Below are 20,513 nucleotides of genomic sequence, written 5' to 3' on the forward strand. Positions count from 1 at the left end.
GTGACCCATAATTTGTTATTCGAACGCCACTTTTCTCCTTGTCGGGTCGTTGACGTTGACTTGTCGCCATTTTATTTCTTTTGTTTACACGCTGCAGTTTGCTTTGTAAATTTAATACATAAATTATTTAGGCAAATATAGGTTTTTGATAAGACTCCTCGTACTAACGTGTAGTTAAGTGTTGATAAATAATTTTTTTTTATCTTAACATGCTCATTGTCATTCTCCTGATTTAGGTGACAGAAAAGGATCATCAAATCAATTTGAATTTTATATATTTTTCATCCCAGGACCGATAATAAAATATATATTTTATGGATACCTTCCTAAGTATCAACGAGATGAGCCATCGGAAGAAAGAGACCATAGTACAAAACAGAAAGGTGATCTTTTTTCTTTCCACTGAGGATATTGAAATTATTATATACTGTAGTCGTGTTCGGCATTATGCTCTGAGACATATAGATAAACAAAGAACAACAGATATAAAGCATCCCAGAGGAAAAGAGAGGCAATACCTGTACTCTCTCTCTGATATTTGTGAAAGTTACGGCAAAGTATTGTTGTAAATGTCATCTTTTTAATCGACCTGAAAACTTCGAGCAAAAAGATGACACTTTCAACCATACCCTGACAGATATCAGAGACGATACAGGTTTTTCTTCTCTTTTCCTCTGGAATACTTTTAATTTAATATTCTTTGTTTATCTAGATTTCGCAGAGCACTATGAACGAACTCAGCTTGTATGTTTGAAATAATCGTCCAGTTGGCTTAAAAATGATGATCGATGACATTTCCTATATAATTTTACTTTCAAAATTATGATATATATATCTTCACTTCTAAGCCATCTATGACGCCATTTTTTTCAGTTTTGTTTTAATTAATTTTGTCTCTTGCTCTACTTGTAACATTATTCTTTTAATTTTATTAATTTATTGTGGTGAAATTAATTTCTGTTGTATATTTGATATTGATATTAAACATATTTTTAAAAAATGGTCTATTTTTTGTGTTTTTATCTATGTCAAAATTAAAAATAAATGAAGAATTAAAATTTTTTATATTTTTTTTTAAACTTCCCGCCATGCGTGACTAGGATCTAGTCCGTAGTTCCTACAAGCGATATTGGGGGCGCTAGTAGCAGTAGACTTGTCAACAGTGTCAAACTTAAACGTCAATTTCACTTTCCAATATTTAGTAAGGCCCTCGCACTCCTTGTGTATATGTTTTGTGGGTACTGGGTTCAATCCTCAGCCAGTACGGTCGCATTATTTATTTAAATAAAAATATTGATTCATCTAAATAGAGCGACCAGCGAGCCGCCATCTCAAGGAAGGCAATGGCAAACCACCTTGAGTATATTGGCCTGGTACAGCCTCTCAAATAGTGCCGTTCGGATTCCGCGATAAACTGTAGTTCCCGTGTATTTGTGAAACACTGATGACACACATCACAAGTACATGCGAGAGGTAGCCGACGCTCTGTATAGAGTATGGCAGTGTAAGAAGAAGAGTGTTGATATATCGAAAATGTACTTTTACATTGTTTATTGGTTGAAAAATTATGGCGCCCAGTTTAAATTTCCCAAGACGAGCTACACTAATCTTGTTTACACTCATACACTGTGCGTAATTGACAACGGTTGAGAGTCACTTACGCTTAACTAGTTTATTATGAACTTATTATGAGTTATTTATTTATTTATTGATTATAACGCCATTAGTGGTAATAATAACAAGTAAGAGGGTGCTATTAATAATCCCAGAATTTAATAAAAACTACGTAAAAATAACTTTGAAAGTATAATGTGCTTATCAATCAAATTAACTGCTCTGAATGCACTCAACGGTAATAGAGGACTTTTATTGTCACGTTGCCGTTCAAAATAGTGTATAATAGCTATAAGCTCTTTGCTTTGACTGTTTAAATGCTTCGGCATATTTGCAACACCGAATTTCAAGCAATGCAATGCAAAAACTCGAAAATTTAGTACTTAAAAGAACTGTTTGTGCTTAAAGTACAATTTAAAATCTATGAAAATAGGCAAAAAAAGAATTACTCAAAAGATTCAGCAACAATACGATATAATACAAAATTAAATAATAAACGACAACGTTGCTGAACACGGCGCAATGTGATAACAAAATTCGGTTTAAACTAATTTTTGCAGCTTTAATCTAAATAAAATATCTGTTACAATTATTTGCTCTATAAGGTAAAAAGAAGAGTTGCTTGGTATCTTAAATTATACAACAACTTTAAACATTTTTGCCAAAATTTCTGTGAGGTTTATAGACTTTAGTGTCAATGTCGAATATGATTGATGACGTGCATCGGAAAATGTGTTGCGATATTATCAAAAAATTCTTCCTGTAAAATATGGAAATTAACTACATAATTTGTCAAAAAACTATAAACGTACCTAAAAGTACAAATTTTATATATACTTAAAATACAGGAAAAAAGATGTGAAAAGTATGAAATTTACTTTAAAATGCAACGAAAATGTTGTGATTTCGTCGCTGGAAAAGAAACAAACCGTTTCGACGCCGAAATTAAAAATTCAACAAACATAATTACAAATTATTTAATTTTTTTTTCGCCGGTTGTAACTTGCTTTTTGCCAATTTTGTTGATTGCTTTGAAATATTATTGCTTCTCTCAGCGCAGAAAGGATATTCCTTTTATCTTATTGGAAAGTGTCAAACGATATAAAACGAAATAACACTTTGGAGTTAAAAATAGTCTACTTTATTGCCATTTGGCCGGACTAGCTTTCTATGAGAGTAGCTGAAAATGAGTTTTAAATTACAAAAAATATTTAGGAAAACGTATTATATTATTATATATCAAAATTAAATATATTTGCTAGTAAAAAATTATCAGGGGGTGACAATTGACAATTCGAAACATTTTGCAAACTCTTTGCAAATTTGTGTTAAACCACAAAGATGATGTAGTTTGAGTGGCACAATCTTTGCAAATTTTGCACAAAGATGATGTAGTTTACTGTGATGTAGTGTAAGTGATGATTGCTTCAGAAAGAGAAAAACTTCTGTCTGCCGTTTCTAGGTGTATTTGTTAGTAAAAATCAAGATTTTATAGACACTTCTCTATATAGAAAACCAACATATAGAGAAGAGTATATAAGTTTTCAGTCAAATCATTCCTTCATATTTTTCTCTTTTTATCTCTTTCTCCCCCCCCTCTCTCTCACTCTCTATCAGTAAAAATCTTGTTTTGTCTTCTTACCATCTTCTGTCTAAACTCTCACTTCAGTGCAATGGATAGCTGGTTTTTGAATAAAAATGACAGTTTATTCGATATCAATTAAAATTTTAATTACGTAATCAAGGGTGCAATTTTTAAATTCATTGTTACCAACCACGGACATATTCGGTGCCGGGCTGACTAACTGGAATTTAAATTTCCCACTGGGAATTCAGGTGGTAGCTCTGCTGTAAAAAACGTCAGTTGTCACATTGCAATCGAACATTTTTCTTTTTAGAACCTCTCTTAGTGCGAAGTATACAAGATCGGTAATAGCAATCAAAATATACCGTAGGCGTGTTTTGATTGCGTTGATTAGTATCTGGGGTAATTTTTTTTTGTTTAGTATGCACGCGAAATGCCCGACTGTTTATACTATCGTTTATGCGCTTGCACAACTGCGAAATTAAGGGACAACAAACGGCAACATTGATGGGTATGAGAGTTGACTAGTGGGACTTAGAAGCTACATTAAAAGTTTCATTTGATATGAACTATATTAATAAAACGCTAAAAAACAAATGTAGTAAAATTCAAAAACCATAAAATATATTAAGTGAATCTGTTGAAATGGGCAAATTGGGTTGAAAAAAGAAAGGTTGATTCTCACTCCATATCCATTCCATATCCGTTCCGTATTTTTTATTGTATGGAGGCTATACGTAAGCTTCCGTTCCGTATCAGTTACATACTTTTTATTGTACAATTTATATCATTACGAAAGTTTTATTTTAAAAATTTGTATCTTTTAAAAGGTAATAAATTTAATTAAGAGGTGAAAGAATAAATATCAGAATAACAGCAAAATTTTCACAGAGCTGGTACAAATGTAAGAACTTGAAACGTTGTTTCCGATACGCTTCAGTCCGTCCGCCAAAAAAATGCATGGAAGGAAAGGATATGGAACGAAAGGGAAACGGAACGGATAGTGTGCATTGTCCTATTCATTTACAATATAATATTTTATGTAAACGGAAGGGAAACGAAAGGTAGCTGATATGGAAGGTAAGAATCAACCTTAAGCCGGAAATTCTAGAAAATAGAAAATATTTTAAATTCAAAATCGCCTCGGGGTTATTATAGTTTAAAATGTTTAAATTTGTATATTATATCATAGATACACGATAAGAGGATTGTATGCAAAACCCTGTATATTATAATAAGTATAAAATAAAACAAATTTGCAAATACCGAAAATAAAATTGCATGTCTAATAATAAATGTATATTGGAATATAAAACGACATTAGCCAGAATATACTATATATTATATCTTAAATAATGAAACAAGGTTTTTGAAACGGAGTTTTGATATATGTAATTTTAATATCGTTCTTTGTATGAAGTCCGTATAATATATTTGTTTTGTTGCGCTATACTAAAATAGTATGCAACGCCGTAAACAATGCCTCTTATGAAAATGCCTTTCCAAATGAAAGTCGGGCGAACAATATTATTGTTTAACGTCAAAGCGACTTTGTAATAATATTTGAAATATAATATTTATTTTCTAGTTGTAAGGAATATGCTCATAAACCTTAAATTTATATGAAATAATAAATATAAAAAACGAGTATGTAATACAATAGCAGCAAAAGAAAAATTCAGGAAATAAAAAATATATCTCTCTCACGGTGGCGAAATAGACATTACTTTTTTTTCTAGAAATCAACCCATCATAAATGATGCTAATTAATAGTAATATTTTTTAATTAATAGTAAATTAATTAAAAAATATGACTTGATTTCATTGAACCCACTAACAATATTCAGTATGTATTTTACAAGATTTTTTTTACTAATTTTCCAAGAAAAATGCATTCCTCATAAAACATTTTTGCTTGTTTTAAAATTCCTAACCACGTTTATACTTTTTTTGGGTAAATACACGGTGTCCATACTGCCTGAGAAAAAAATTAAAAGAATATCGAAAGTCCTAAAAATCGAAACGCCTTTCTATGGCAGTATTATTTTTAGATTTTCATTTTTTGATTTATTTATTTATCGTATAATAAATAAATAATCGTATACAGGGTTGTTCACCACATACGACACGGAGTATTGTAGCTAAACGATTAGATTTTTACAAATTGTAAGTTTTGGGTTCGTTGAAGGACTATTAGAGCTACAATTTAAACATATTTTTACAAGATACAGAGTATCCCAAATAAATAAAAAATATCAAAGTTGTATTTTTTTAAATAGAACACCCTGTATATTATTGCATTTTTAGTTTCTACGATTAAAATAAGAGTAAGTTTGATTAAGGTTTATTGCACTTAAACCTTACCGTTTTTGAAATATTTTCAATTTTGCGAAATTGCAGTATAAATTTTAAGGCTTCATTTCTCCGACGATATCAAAGTTTTTAATACTAAATATTTACTGAAGTTTATCTATTGATCAGTTATTGTGTTGTAATAATAAAAATTATATTACCTTATACAGAGTGTCTAAAAATTTATTTTAAATAATTACTATCTTTAAACGGCAATAAGTTATTTACTTTAAATAGAACACCCTGTATATTTTATGAGAATCAGATGCACAATTTAATTGTCTATCAAATTGTATTATACCACTTCTTACCTATTCCTTCAAGTTTTTGTAGAAAATGCATTTTCTTCTAATTTAGACCTCATTTATCAATATACCCATGGTATATTGACATTTTAAATTGTTTTTAAAACAACAAATGTACAAAATGTACAGGCTAGTAATATTATCGTTTTTAGTAAAACGATAATATTACTAGCCCATTTGTATGCAAAAAGAATATACCACCAGTATTTCCGCGCAAATACTAATTAACTACATACTTAATTGTGTTCGTTAATAATAAATAAATGTGGATTTGAATCAGAAATTAATATAATAATAAGTTATGAAAATGAACGTCTCTGTTGTTATAAATAAGCATTTGTCAAAAAATTAAATATCATTTTTAATGTGTTACTTTTTACCACACTGTCTAATACACATACATAATTCAGTTTTTTAGTATTTGGAGCAATTATTATTAATCAACGCAAACAGTCAATTAATGTAGTTTGAATACTGGAATCATATTAATTGGTCCTTTTTAACAAATATTTAAACAGTTTTTTTTTATTTATTAACGATACAAACAAACTATATCGACAATATTAGTATCTGTACTCTTTAAAAATTTGGTACATCTTTAAAAATAATCTAAAATGTCAGTATTCCATGGGTATATTGATAAATGAGTTCTAAATTACAAGAAAATGCATTTTCTACGGAAACTTGAAGAGATAGGTAAAAAATGGTATAATACAATTTGATACACAATTAACTTGTGCATCTGATTCTCATATAATATACAGGGTGTTCCATTTAAATTAAACATGTTATTGCCGTTTAGAGCTAGTAATTATTTAAAATAAATTTTTAGACACTCTGTATAAGGTAGTAAAGTTTTTATTATTGCAACACAATAACTGATCAATAGATAAACTTCAGTAAATATTTAGTATTAAAAACTTTGATACCCTTGGAGAAATGAAGCCTTAAAATTTATACTGCAATTTCACAAAATTGAAAATATTTCAAAAACGGCAAGGTTTAAGTGTAATAAACCTTAATCAAATTTACCTTTATTTTAATCGTAGAAACTAAAAATGTAATAATATATAGGGTGTTCCACTTAAAAAAATATAACTTTGATATTTTTTATATATTTGGGACACTCTGTATCTTGTAAAAATATTTTTAAATTGTAGCTCTAAGAGTCCTTCAACGAACCCAAAACTTACAATTTGTAAAAATCTAGTGGTTTAGCTACAATACTCCGTGTCGTATTTGGTGAACAACCCTGTATAGTAATAAACTACAATGTAATTGAAAACATTACAATGTAAATATAAGAAAACAAGTATATGATAAAAAGACAACATAAAAAACGTATTTACGAATACTATATATTGACATCTAGATACCCTATCTATTCCAAAGCTGGTGGAGAAGCCCCCAGAAAGTCCCCCCAGACTTCACCATAAGCGCGTGGGTTGCACACTGGTAGATTGTAGTTATGTGGTGGATGGGTTTGGTGAGGGGATCCGCAATCACATTTTGGGAAAGGTATTTTACCCCACTTATAAAGGGAATCCGCACATCTTCCATGGCCAGAGCGTATCCTATTCAATGTTGACTATATTTTCCGGTTTAGATTGGTACCCAGTATCTGGCAATAGTTATTTTCGAACCAGGACTATAGGTGCGCTCGCATTTCTCTCCATAACTGAAGCCACTATTGAAGAGAGTTGTAGTTTGGTTTGTAGGTGGATTTTTCCGAATTTTTTTCATGAACAGGGAGCGTTGGGGCAGCTATTACTAAATACTAAGTGCCATTTAAAAATCACAAGTGTTAGTCATTTTCGCTGAAGCAGGAAGTGATCGAAAATAGAATACTTTAATCAATCCTAATTTATGTCATATACTTATATACCAAATTTTTTTTTTTATTTGAAAAAAAAAAATAATGGGTGGGGCCTCTTTTGAGACGCATTCAGTATATGTTATTCCTTTGCTGCGCATTATTCCTTGCTTTGTGCATCAATATCAGTCTGAATCAATATCAGTCTGATTCAAAAAATATTATTTTTTTAATTCTCCATCTGACAAAGCAATAATATACAGGGTGTTCTAATGAAAAAAAAATCATCTCGAATCACTACCACTTTTGAGCGTCCCTATAGAAGTTAAAATATATTCCTGCAATAAAAATGCATGCTTCATTTAGAAATGTGTAATAATTACTTTTATCCCCCCCCCCAAATAATGCGATAATTGTTTTGAGTAGTGTATTTTAGGAAACATAAATAAATTAATTATAAATATATAAACGGTCATTATTTATATCAATAAAACTCAACTTCTTAACAGCCCTTAAGAAACATAAAGGGTTATTACCATAGATAACATATAATCTGTAATCTGTGCTATTACTACAAATTTCCGGCTCAAAATATTCTAATAAAATTGCGATGATTATTTTACAGTTTTTAAGTTATCTTGTACACTTCGTACTAAAAAGAGGTTCTAAAAAGAAAAATGTTCAACTGCAAGGTCAGCTAGTAAACTTGTTTTAGCTTAAGCTTGGCTTAAAGTACCACAACACTACTTATACAAACAATTAGTCAAAACGAACTACAATGTCAGGAAATAAATAAACAAATGTGGCAACTTGACATATTTTACAGCAGAACTACCACCTGAATCTCTAGAGGGAAATTTAAATTCCAGTTAGTCAGCCCGGCGCCGACTATGATTACTACGCCTTTGATTACATAATTAAAAGTTAAATTGATATAAAATATATGTATATTTTCTTGGCAGTCCCTGACAGCCGTTGGCATCAGTCGAATTATATGGCCCACATAGCCAGTCTTCTTCGGAGCCACTGGCATTCGCTTGGCAGTACATGTACATTTTTCACCAAAGCGAGACACCCCTGACGAATAATATTAAAAAACTGGAAAGTATTTCTCCTCTCCCTCGATACGATTTTCGGGCGCCTCACTGGAAGGCGAAGGGCTAATTCTAAAAGGCTATCGACAATAACCATCAGCCTGGCATTAAAAGGGGGCCCTTTACAGCTACATTTGCAGCCGCACTAATCCACGTGACGGGTCGGCGCAGACGTTAACCCGACGGACCCCAACGGGAACGCGGACCAGTTGGTCGACCGCCTCTCGATTCGTGGAATCAGTGTCGGTTCAAGCGCCCAACTCTCAGGTCGCGTCTTCGCTCCGATATACGTACATACTTGTGTCGTTCGCTTCACGCAACTACATAGTGAGGTTCTCGAAGAAATATTCTCCTTGAAGATGCTGCAGTGACAACCCCATGAAACTATGAAACCGGTCCAGAACTAGTTGTTTTCAACAATTTAGGTTATGTTTTGATGAATTCGGCGAGTTTGCAACAATTTTTAACTTGCGATTTCTTCGCGTTCTTGTAAGGACGATGATTTTGGTTACGTGGCTGTATTAAAATAACCTGCTAGGTATTTTAAAATATAATTGGAGGTTTTTATACAGACTGATATAATTTAAAAGGCGGGAAAATGACTCTGAACAAAGCACTGTGCGCTGTTATAGTGCTCACTTGCGTGGCATGCTACTATAATAGCTGTTATTGCGATTTTGTCTTTGACGATATCAGTGCCATTAAAGAGAATCGAGATTTGAGGCCTCATACGCCGATCTCCAACTTGTTCTTCAACGATTTCTGGGGCACTCCGATGCATAAGGTAAGGAGATATGTAATAATATCCACTACTTAATAACTGTAAAAGATAATCTAAATTACATTTTAAAAAAAAAAATATTGTATATACCTACTATTTTTTTTAAATTTTAATGATAATGTTTCCTGAGGTAATACATGCATAACTTCTATCCATTTTTTTTTTATTTATAACATATTATAAGTGGAGATCTTTAGCCTGGTCCTTTTAGTTTTTGAAAATATCTTATCGTAGATCATGGTTTATAACTAGGTATAAGGTAAACTAGCCAATTACTGACTGCTTAAGCCGATGATGCAACTTTATTTCAGTAGGTAGGTTTTTTCCGCGTAAATTTAAGCTTTATTATTTCGCCAATTATTGACCAGTGAAAAGTTTAAGATATTTAAATAGTGAAAATAAGGGAATCCAATTATTGCCCGCACACAGTTAAAGTGATTATGTAAATAATAGGTACTACCTTATTACTACACTGGTGAATATAAAACAGGAAACTAAATATTTCTATGGTCATTATTTGGCCCATGTGTAATTTACTGTATTATTAGTTTATTTTTCAATAAAAAAGGCAAAAGAAAAGTAGAACGTTTAGGTAAAAGAGTAATTGCAAATACTATTGCAATAAAACAATAATTGGATTTTGTGGGGTTAAATCGATCCAAATCGTGACCACAAACTATTTTATATAAACTAGGTATACAAAATATTTAAAAAAAAGTGTAGAAACATCAAAAGTAATCTTACCCTAATTGTATTTTCCATCAACTATAAGAGCACGATCTTAACACCTTCGACACCTACAAGCAATTAAATGGGCCGATTTCCCGCGTCCCTATGATTCATATTAAAAAGCGGCTGATTTAATAAAACTAAATATAAAAATTATTTAAAAAATAAAAGCCTTAAATATGTAAAAATGAGATAGGGATATTGAATTGTTTATGAATGTTTTAATATTCTTATTTAAACAATATAAAGGCAAAATCGGTCAATAATTGGCGATCGGTGACTAATTGGCTACTTTACACCTAATATATGCCGATTTAAGTTCTGTACCGTTTTTGAATTTCTGTTCTCTCACTTACTGAAAAAGTTTTCTTTTTGTATCTATTGCTACTTTTGTGTCTTTTTCTACTCCCACTGGTTCATACAGAAAAGAAATATTTACGTACAATTATATAACCGAAAAACATTTTTAGCTTTCTTATGTTAACTTACTGTTATGTTATGAAATAAAGCGTTTTGTAGAAAATGGTTTGTTTTATTTTACCAAGTTTGGTGAATAAATAATTTTGAAGAAAGTAATGAAGACTATCAAACGCATAGCATTTAAGTAATTTCTTGACAAAATGTCAAGAGCCACAGTTTTTTAACCTATCATCCTATATTTTTTACTTCTCATTTTAGCAACTCTAAATTAACAATTCTTGTAAATATAGAATATATAAAATTTTAAATCACTAATATAATTAAAGGCTTTCCTAATAATTGTATCGAGTTGTATCATTAAAACCACTTAACACTTTATATGTTGTTTGTTGTCTAGGTTAATAAATTCTTCTTTTCATATTCTATTCTATTAGGTACATTATTTTATGAATGAAGATCATAAATGGTAATTAATTTTTCTTATAAATTATGTAATATTTAATATGAGCCATTAATAATTATCAATGATTTATTCCTTTGAATTAATTTGCATTGATAATTATGTGTGTTGAAAGGAATGTCTTTGAACGAATTTAAATATAATGCATAATTTACCAAAATACCTACTGCTGATTCATATTATCGAAATTTCTGTTTTCATTTATGTGATATCTTTTAATATAATTAATTTTAATATAATTAAAAAAACTGTAACAGAACCATGATTACATGTTAAAAATTCTTGCAAAGAATCTTCTGTGTGTGTGTCTACATATTTTAATATTTTCTCTATAGAAAAAATCACTACTATATTGAAACACTTTTTATATAAAAAATATCTATACCTCTGCTGCGGATTCATGCTGATATCACTGCTGTTTAATCATCCGCTGATGATGGCTAGCATAGTTAGCGAATTGTGGTGAACTGTGTTTTTTTGTGGTGTATTGTGTTTTATTTTGCTACATTTTTATTATTTATTTGTGCTATATTTTTATTATTTACCTTTATTAATATAATATATTAATTATCGTCCATAAGAAATTCACCAGTATAAAAATAAATACCTAATATTAATTCAATATTCAAACTTATATCAATTCTTTATTTAGCAATTTACGAGTATCCCTCTTTGAACAGATTTGAAAGGTCTTAATTTACATAATATTAATGAGAAAGAAACTCTTTGAAAACCAACCCGCTTTTGATTTCAGTAGTTCAAAAAGAAATATTCTCCCTTATATAATAAACGAAAATATGAATTCAAATTAAATTCCTTTGGTATAAATTTTCTTATTATACTTACAACCAATTTGTGTTGTTCATTAAGCCATCAAGGTGAATTTTTAACTTTTATCCGAACTTGAAAACATGGATAATTTTATACACATCTTTGGAGACGAGAATAATAATAATAAAAATACTTTATGCAAATGAGAAGAATGAAATACTTTCCTATTTTTATCTAAACATGAAATATTTAATTTTCTACATTTTTGATATTTTTTTTATCTAGCAGTAGTAACAATTACATTGAAAACAGTATACCTACAGTAAAATGGACACCTAAGAAATATTAATTTATTTCATATAGAAGCAAAAAAGTTGCAGCATAAAGATTCTGATTTGAAGAAATTAAATATCAATTAATTATTTTATTATAAGAAAAGTGTAGCCGAGAATTTTTTAAAAAATACGTAAACTGCTAATTTAAGGTAACGGTTGTAGCGTTAGGTTATGCGCCGGCCATTTTCAGTTGGCCGAGTATTTAGTTGTAGAATATAGAATGAGTGATGGGGAGGTTTAATCACTACGATCTTAAATACCTATTGTGTCCCCCTTCGTTTGTTTATAACTCATTATACAGTCTAAAACCCATCATACATGATGATTTTCCTAGTGTACTGGGAAAGGGTATTTCCCATCCTCCTCTGACAACAGATGTTTTTCTTCCGAGGGTAGGGTTTCACGAGATTCTCGAAATTCGAGATTTCTCGTCTCGTCTCGTCTCGATTTTGAGACGAGATCTAGACGAGACTGAGAATTTTTTTTCGAGACGAGATCGAGAAAATGACTTCGAGATTTTTCGAGATCGAGAAATTTTTTCGAGCTTTCTCGATCTTGAAATACTTTAGATGCTGCAATAACACAACAGCTCATAAAAGGCTAGAAAAATGGATATAAAAACTATGTTGGAAAATATTTTCTTGTACAATGCTAATTTACATTACTTTATTTACAATTATTACAAATAATCAAAAGATAACATCCCCAAAACTGTTCGATCAGTGGGTCTTTTCACAATAAAGAAATGCCGTAAATATAATATATTCTTGTTCTTATGGCACCATTTTTGTATAAATTTCACTATTAAAGCTAGATTTTCATGCATCCGTTGTCCGACGATACGATGATACGATATTAATTTAATTGGTTGAATTTAAAGACTTCGGTTGGTTAGAAACAGTTGACCAATCGAAGCCTTTAAATACAACCAATGAAATTAATATCGTATCAACGTATCGTCGGACAACGGATGCATGAAAATCAAGCTTAACTCCTATTGAGTTAAAGGAATTTAAGTAATGTCGAAGAAAATAAGTTTTTCAATAAAAGACTGTTTCGAGTAAACAAAAATCTGTTTGCTGCACAACGAAGTAAACATTTTAAACTTTCGTAGGTAGCTAGGTAAATTTTAAACCCATATGGATAAAAGACTAAATTAAAAAATAACGGAATCGTTTTGATTTTCGCTTTTTAAAACAATATATCTTTATTTTTGGGATTTTGGGCCAAAGTCTGCGTTTTTTTTGTTACGCATGGCTTTTAGTTCATACCATACCTATAATAGCTCTATATTCTACAACATATTTTTTTAACAGAAAAAATCTACCCTATCTTTTGGTGCAGACTTTATAACATGATTGGTATGGTCGGCTAAATCATGTTATAAATCATGTTATAACTCTCGAAATTTTGAGAATCTCGAAACGAGATGGAGAAATTGACTTCGGGAAAACATCGAGACGAGAGTTTGTTAATATTTCGTCTCGATGATCGAGACGAGACGAGAAATTGCCTAGGATAGGGTTTCATCGAGACGAGATTTCTCGTCTGGATGAAACCCGAGGTATACAAGGGCCAAACCCCTTCCACGGTTGGTGTTTGTTGAAGTTCCCTTCACAATCGAGTAGCTTATTTCTAGCTGAGGTACCCGTAATTTATTATTTGCTCAAAAAGGTGGAGGCTGGAGAATCTGTCTCCATTTCCTCCGCTACTTTAACTTGATCTCTCCATAAGGCGGACTCCCACCACTCTTTTAACAACAAGCTTTGCGCTCACTCGGCGCGAAGAGTGACAAATAATTGCACAGGTAAACCACTCACACAACATGGCAGGTACATACATATATGCCAATAACAAATTTTTGTCAAGTACACGAGTCGTCAGAGTCGGCCATTAGACCTGATACCAGTGTTAAGTCTTTTATAAAAAGCCTTAAATCTTTTTAATGACTAAGTATCTAAAAAGGCTTAAATCTTTTTCTATTTCGGAATAAACATTTAAATTACAAGTCATTTTGAAAAAGACTTTGAAAATGTCTTAAGCCAGCTTTTAAAAAATGACTTAATATCAAATGATTTAAATTATTAAAATTATTTAAATCTAAAAATGACTTAAGTTTTCTGTCAGCTTGCATCTCTGATCTATAATAGAGGATACGATCTAGGATAGTGGAAAAGTTCTGTAATTAAGAATACACCTATAATAAAATTGAAACTGAAATACAAATTCCAAATTATTACCAAAAAAGACAATATTACTAACTGTAAACCCGAACTGCTTTGCCCGTATATTGTATAATATCGAAAATAGATTTCTTAAGAATTACACTGAAAATATTTTAAAGAAATATTATTGAAACTATCTTTAAGAAATATTTCTGTCGTACATCGTCATTCAAAAAGGCAAACAAAAGTAAGGAAATATTTTGTTTCGAACAAGAAACCGCGGAACTATCAATATATCTATGACAAATCTGAAATCTCCCATAATAGTACATCCCTTGCTAGAAAATTCTCTTTAGATGTTTTCCTTTATGTCAACTTCGAAAAATTTAATAACTTGGAAAAAGACGTTAAAAACTTTGCTTTTAGGTCCTTTTACCTATCGGTAAACACGAAATACCTGAAAAACAAACAAAAATTGAGTTAAATTTGCTTTTTATTATTTTTAATCTAGGTTTCTGGTAAGTTATAAATGCGCAAATAATTCAAAAATCTAATACCGCTCAGATAACTGCAAGAACATTTATTGTAGATCTTTCAAAACAACTTACACTATGCAATAGAGAAGCATTCTTCTATTCCAAACTTGTATGCACCAGAAAATAGCAATTTTCATTCCCAAAAAATCAAATCAGTATTCAGCTTGTGTTTCCCCAATTTGGAAAGAACACACATGGCCAACCTACATAATATCTTTGTATAGAAAGCCATAATACCAGTGACGAATCTCGGTAACTTAATATTTTTTCTTAAATAAATTTGAATATTAGTCTTTTCTGTGTATTAATTTATTTAAAAAATCCTAAAATTTTTAAAATAAAAGTTTACAAGCTAATTTTGACTTACTACTTAATGTTAGATAATTTCTAACACGCGACAGCGACCTGTCGCGTTATGGAAACGGTAGCGACCGATCCCCGGTTAAGAAAAGTTTGATCATATTAACTTTTTTTTTTCTGGTATATTTTAGTTAATAAACGTAGAACGTAGAATGTATGGGTGGGGGTTAATCACCGCCACCTTACAGATCTATTGTTTCTATCTCCCTTTCTTGAGTTATAACTCATCATATACAGTCTCAGGGCTTTGAGAAAAACAGTATCTGAGACGTTTTTACAGAGGTTAGTTCTCCATCTCCAATATCAGTCGTACGAAAGTTCATGGTACAAATGGTTGTCGTTTCGGAGGTGTTTGGTTTGGCTGATGTTTCCCCATTTTTCCCACAGAATATACATTCGCCGTTGTATTTTATGCCGAGTCCAGACCAAGGCGACAGAAAGAGAACACGATTTTGAGACAAAAACCAGGCAAACCTGCGACAAAAATAAGAAATTCAGACAAGACAAATTTGAGACAAAGTGGCTATACCGCGAGGACAAAAGTACAACAAAGTTCAGTATATGGTAATAATCAGTTTTATTAATCATGTGGCCTTTCCACCAGAAAGAAGATAAAGATATATCACTAGCTGCCAGTAGTGTTGTCTATGACTCGCCATCCCATGTTGCAAAAAGAAACCCCAAACATTTTTTTTATTTCTCTCGTATACAATATTGCAATTAATATTTCTTATTTTCTTCTTAACATCGTCAACCGAGTTTATATTTAATGCTAAACAAATCTCCTCTAATGCACCAGCTTTCTTGTAACAATTTTTGTAGTCCTTGTTTTTACTCTCCCATAATAATAAATGCAAGCTATAAAGGTCTATTAGTTTGCAGGCATTTTCCGTGTTAAACGTTCTCTCTTCTGACATTTTTTATAAAGATGGAGCACTCCACCATAAACTTTTAGCAGTACCAGCACTCCACAGTACCTACTAAATTCGTGTGATTCCATTAGTTTCCTACTTTTGGTAACGCACAACATCCACACATTGACTCTTTGAACTTTACCGACTCGAGACGGGACATTCAAAAGTCTCCGAATTTGGAAACAAAACAAAAATGGGACAAAAATGTTGCAGAAATGTATTGGATTTGTCGCTACTTTGTCGTAAAACATGAATGTTTCTGTCTGTGTCCTGTTAAAGACCTCGTGACAAGCGAAAATTTTTCTAACTTAAATCATGGAAAATTTTTTATTTTTCTCGTAAGCTCTGAGAAATATCTTGGAGTGTCTTAGACCGTTAGAGGATTCCCATTCCAAGATACGGATAGAGTCTTCCAGGTTTTTGAGTTCTACTTTAAGGTGGTTTGGTTTTAATAAACCATTAAGTTGGGTAATAATTAAACGAAAATCTCGGTGTAAAAGCGAACCTTATGAAGAAAAATTGCTTGTTTGTACAATAGTAATTTTTCGCATGCAACCTAATATATTACATTAATGCATGCGAGATCAGCATTTCATCTTATAAAAAGTTTTAAAAGGGAATAAACCTAAGCACGTTGTTAAAAATCAAAATAAAAAAAAATAACCACGAATTTAGGTTTCACGATTTTTCGTCCCAATGGTTACACATGTGGAAATGAACATCGATGGCATTCGCCATATAATTTTACATATAAAATGACAATGATCTTCATTTCATAGCCATCGCCGACGCCATTAACCCGAGCGTCACTTTAAATATTGTATTAATAATAATTTATTTAAAAATTATTAAAAGTACAAAAAATGTTCTGAAATCAAAACTATAGTAGGTATTTTATTACTTTCCCATAAATGTCGCTATCCATCGGTATCCGGCTATGTGCCATTTATAACTCATAAACGGCTGGACCACGCGAAAAGTTTATATGATAGGGCAAAATTAATATGTTCAGACGACAACACAACACGACGCACAGTGCTTCGTCCCATGGACAAAAATCGAAAAAAAAAGTTAAAATTTTCTAATATCTGAATATGTAATTTTATACTTATAGCAATGTTCAATCATCCTGTATATTATTTTTCATAAAAAGCGATTTTTGTTAGCAAATATTTTCATTAAAATAAATTTTGCGATCATTATCTTATCAGTGAAAAGAATAACATTCATAGTAGTTATGGAGTTATACGGTACGTACTTAATTGAAAGCCACTATGGATATTGTTAAACAAGGTATATACTTTAAATTTATTTCTAAACAAGCTCGTGATTGTTTAGTTTTTATTTATTTTTTAAGATGATTCTTAAATGGGTATAAAAATTTTACGTTTTCAAACTTCAAAAAGGCATTTAAAAAAACCTATCAAAACATATCGTATTTATTGTATAATTTTGTTGTCATATTCATACACTTTTTATTTTTGTATAGTTCACCTGCGTCTACTTGCGACGAACTTTATTTTATAATACTTTTCAGATGGAGTAAAATTGATAAGCAATGCCGATCTCGTTAATACTTGACTTGATCATAAGGACAAGAACTCAAAATTATTTGTATTTACAAAAAATATGTTCTTTATTAGATATTGATGAACTTTCCAGTCAAATGAGACACCACTTGTGCCTGAAAAAGGCAACTATGTTGGAGCTAAACGTCGCATACAAAAAGTATCCATTTTTCAATTTATTATAAAACCTCATACCCAAGAAAAGGAAAAAATAATATATGGATATGGTCTATTATAGAGGTAACTATTAACATCCGAACCCCTCATACCAACAAAATGAACAGTAACAACGCGAAAAAGTAACATATTAGAAAATGATGTACAGAAATATCTTATATGTGAGGATACTTCATCTACCTGTGATTTGGATACTATAAATTTGGAAGATTCTGTCAGCAGTGATTCTTCTGAATCAGAGTAGTTACGATCTATGCATTTTGTTGTCCTAAAGTAAATTTATAGTGTCTTAAGTTTTTTTTAAATTAAATATAACATTAATGTTTCTTTTTCACTAAAGAAAAACATTTTTATCTTATAATAGGCTTATATTGTAGGAATCATGTTCTAATGTTATTTCAATTTTTTTTATCATAGGAATTTATTTAATACTTACACCGTTTTCATACTATAAATTATTATTTCCTTAGATGGAACACAGCTCCAGCATTTTTATTATTTATAAGATTTTTTTTTTCATAAACGTGGGACTAAGAACATCATCATTTAGTAGAACGAGAGTACTCATCATTTGTGTCAAATAAACCTAGTTTGAAAAAATTTCCTACAATAAAAGAGAAGTTTTGCATTTTTGTCCTCTAGAGCCATATGTTCGAAGCACTGTGCGACGCCTAATACGGATTCTTTTTCACTTATTTTTTACTAGCCGAAACAGCGTTACATCACATAAACCTCGTACCTGAGTGTTTTATAGTCTCAATAACTGCACTAGCAAAAATCTAAAATACTTAAATATTGGCAGATCCTGCATAATTAGTTAGTAACGTTAGTTTCCCATTATGCAATCACTCTGCTGAAAGTGATTAATTTTGGGAAATTGTGGATGTATTATCGTTTAAATGGTAGCAGTGTAAAAGCAAATGATTCAATTAAATCGAATAAAACAAATTTGTTCAGCTATCCCTAGTATTTCTGTATCTGTTTTGGTATTCCGCAATTAATCAAATCTATTACAGCCATCTTAAAAAGTGACAATTTTCGGATTCGGACCGACTATCAGGAATTTAATTTAAATTACTGACCCTCATCAGACTGCCGGTTTATCTGTCGTTCCATCCGACACACATAGATACACTGTGTATATTTTGTTTGGCTTTATTTTCGGAGTTTAATTTATTAATTTCATTTGTTCTAATGTAAACTATAAGTTTTATTTTGCATTTTGTTTGACAGCGTCATTGTCGTTGTTGTTTATTTATACAGGGTGTCCCAATATTCCGTGGACATAGAACTACTACAAATGGAATCAAAATAAGTTAATTGGACACAATTTGACACATTGGACACAATTGACCGTGTCTCGAATGAACGAGTTCTAAACCAAATGAACAAGAACCGAGAACTCCTCGACATAATAAAAAAGAGGAAAGCAGCCTATTTGGGCCATATCATGAGACATAGCAAGTATGAATTCCTTCAGCTCATCATCGAGGGTAAAATTGAGGGAAAGCGCGGACCCGGGCGACGGCAATGCTCCTGGCTGAAGAACATCAGAGATTGGACAGGCCTGGACTCACATACTTTGCGGAGAAGAGCGAAAAATAGAGAGGAATTTGCCATGGTTGTTGCCGATCTTCACTGAATGGAGAAGGCACTTTAAGAAGAAGAAGAAGGACACAATTTACCTCTATACAAAAGCGCTTTGTTTGTCTGTAAGAGGGCATCAAACATTAAAAAAATAAACAATTTTTTCAGATATTTTAATAACCGTTATTTCGATTTGAATGAAGGTTTTTATATATGAGGGAATTTGGGTGTCTATGGTTTGTTGGTAGATTTAACTTAGGATTGATTGACGTATTCAATTGTTTTTGGTCACTTCCTGTTTTACCGGAAATGACTCCAACTTTTGATTTTTAAATTGCACCACAGGACATATATTTTTGTTTGACATATTACCAAACGGCAACTTTTGATATTTTCGCATATGGTTTATTTGAAATTGTAACATGCGGTTCATAAAGACAATTTAAAATGAAATACCCAGTGTGTGGTGTCAAATTATTCGTAATAAATGCTTTTTGCAAATATGCTAATGAGACACCCTCGTGCCCTTTGAAAAAAATGAGATATGATAAATGATATATCATAGTAAGTATTATTTCTTTCAAAATTTTTCTTTCGTACGGTAAAAAAACAGTACGGACAATGTTCCAACCTCGGTTCCAACAGATATAATTATTTTCTAATTTTACCCTCAAAAGGTTTATTTACTTTTAATTTATAATATTATTAATTATCAGTTTTTCTTTAATTAGATATTTTCTAAAAGTTTTTATCTTTATTAAGTTTATTTACTTACCCCCAACAAAAATGTTTTTATCATCTTTTACCATCCATAAACAGATTGAAGATCTTATCCATTAGGGTGCAAGAATATAACCAAATATTTTCTTTGAAACGCCAACACCATCATAATCCTTAATTAATATTTACCGGTTCCTTTGATAAGACTTACTGTTAATTAATATTCG

At 31.1% G+C, this 20,513-nt stretch overlaps 1 protein-coding gene across 2 annotated transcripts in view; it reads left to right on the forward strand.

Annotated features, from left to right (window-relative positions):
* Window positions 1-8,991: 8,991 nt before the first annotated feature.
* The window catches only part of LOC115890626 (protein O-mannosyl-transferase TMTC3-like), a 177,333-nt gene continuing 165,811 nt past the window's right edge, over window positions 8,992-20,513 (forward strand). For both annotated transcript variants that reach the window (XM_030910906.1, XM_030910907.1), the window contains exon 1: window positions 8,992-9,547. In XM_030910906.1, coding sequence (XP_030766766.1) covers window positions 9,362-9,547 — 186 coding nt within the window. In that variant the 5' untranslated portion in view covers window positions 8,992-9,361. The remainder of the gene's footprint in view (window positions 9,548-20,513) is intronic.

The sequence above is a fragment of the Sitophilus oryzae genome, unplaced genomic scaffold (genome assembly GCF_002938485.1).
Source record: "Sitophilus oryzae breed Bouriz unplaced genomic scaffold, Soryzae_2.0 scaffold_906_pilon_pilon, whole genome shotgun sequence".
NCBI classification, from domain to species: Eukaryota; Metazoa; Arthropoda; class Insecta; order Coleoptera; family Curculionidae; genus Sitophilus; species Sitophilus oryzae.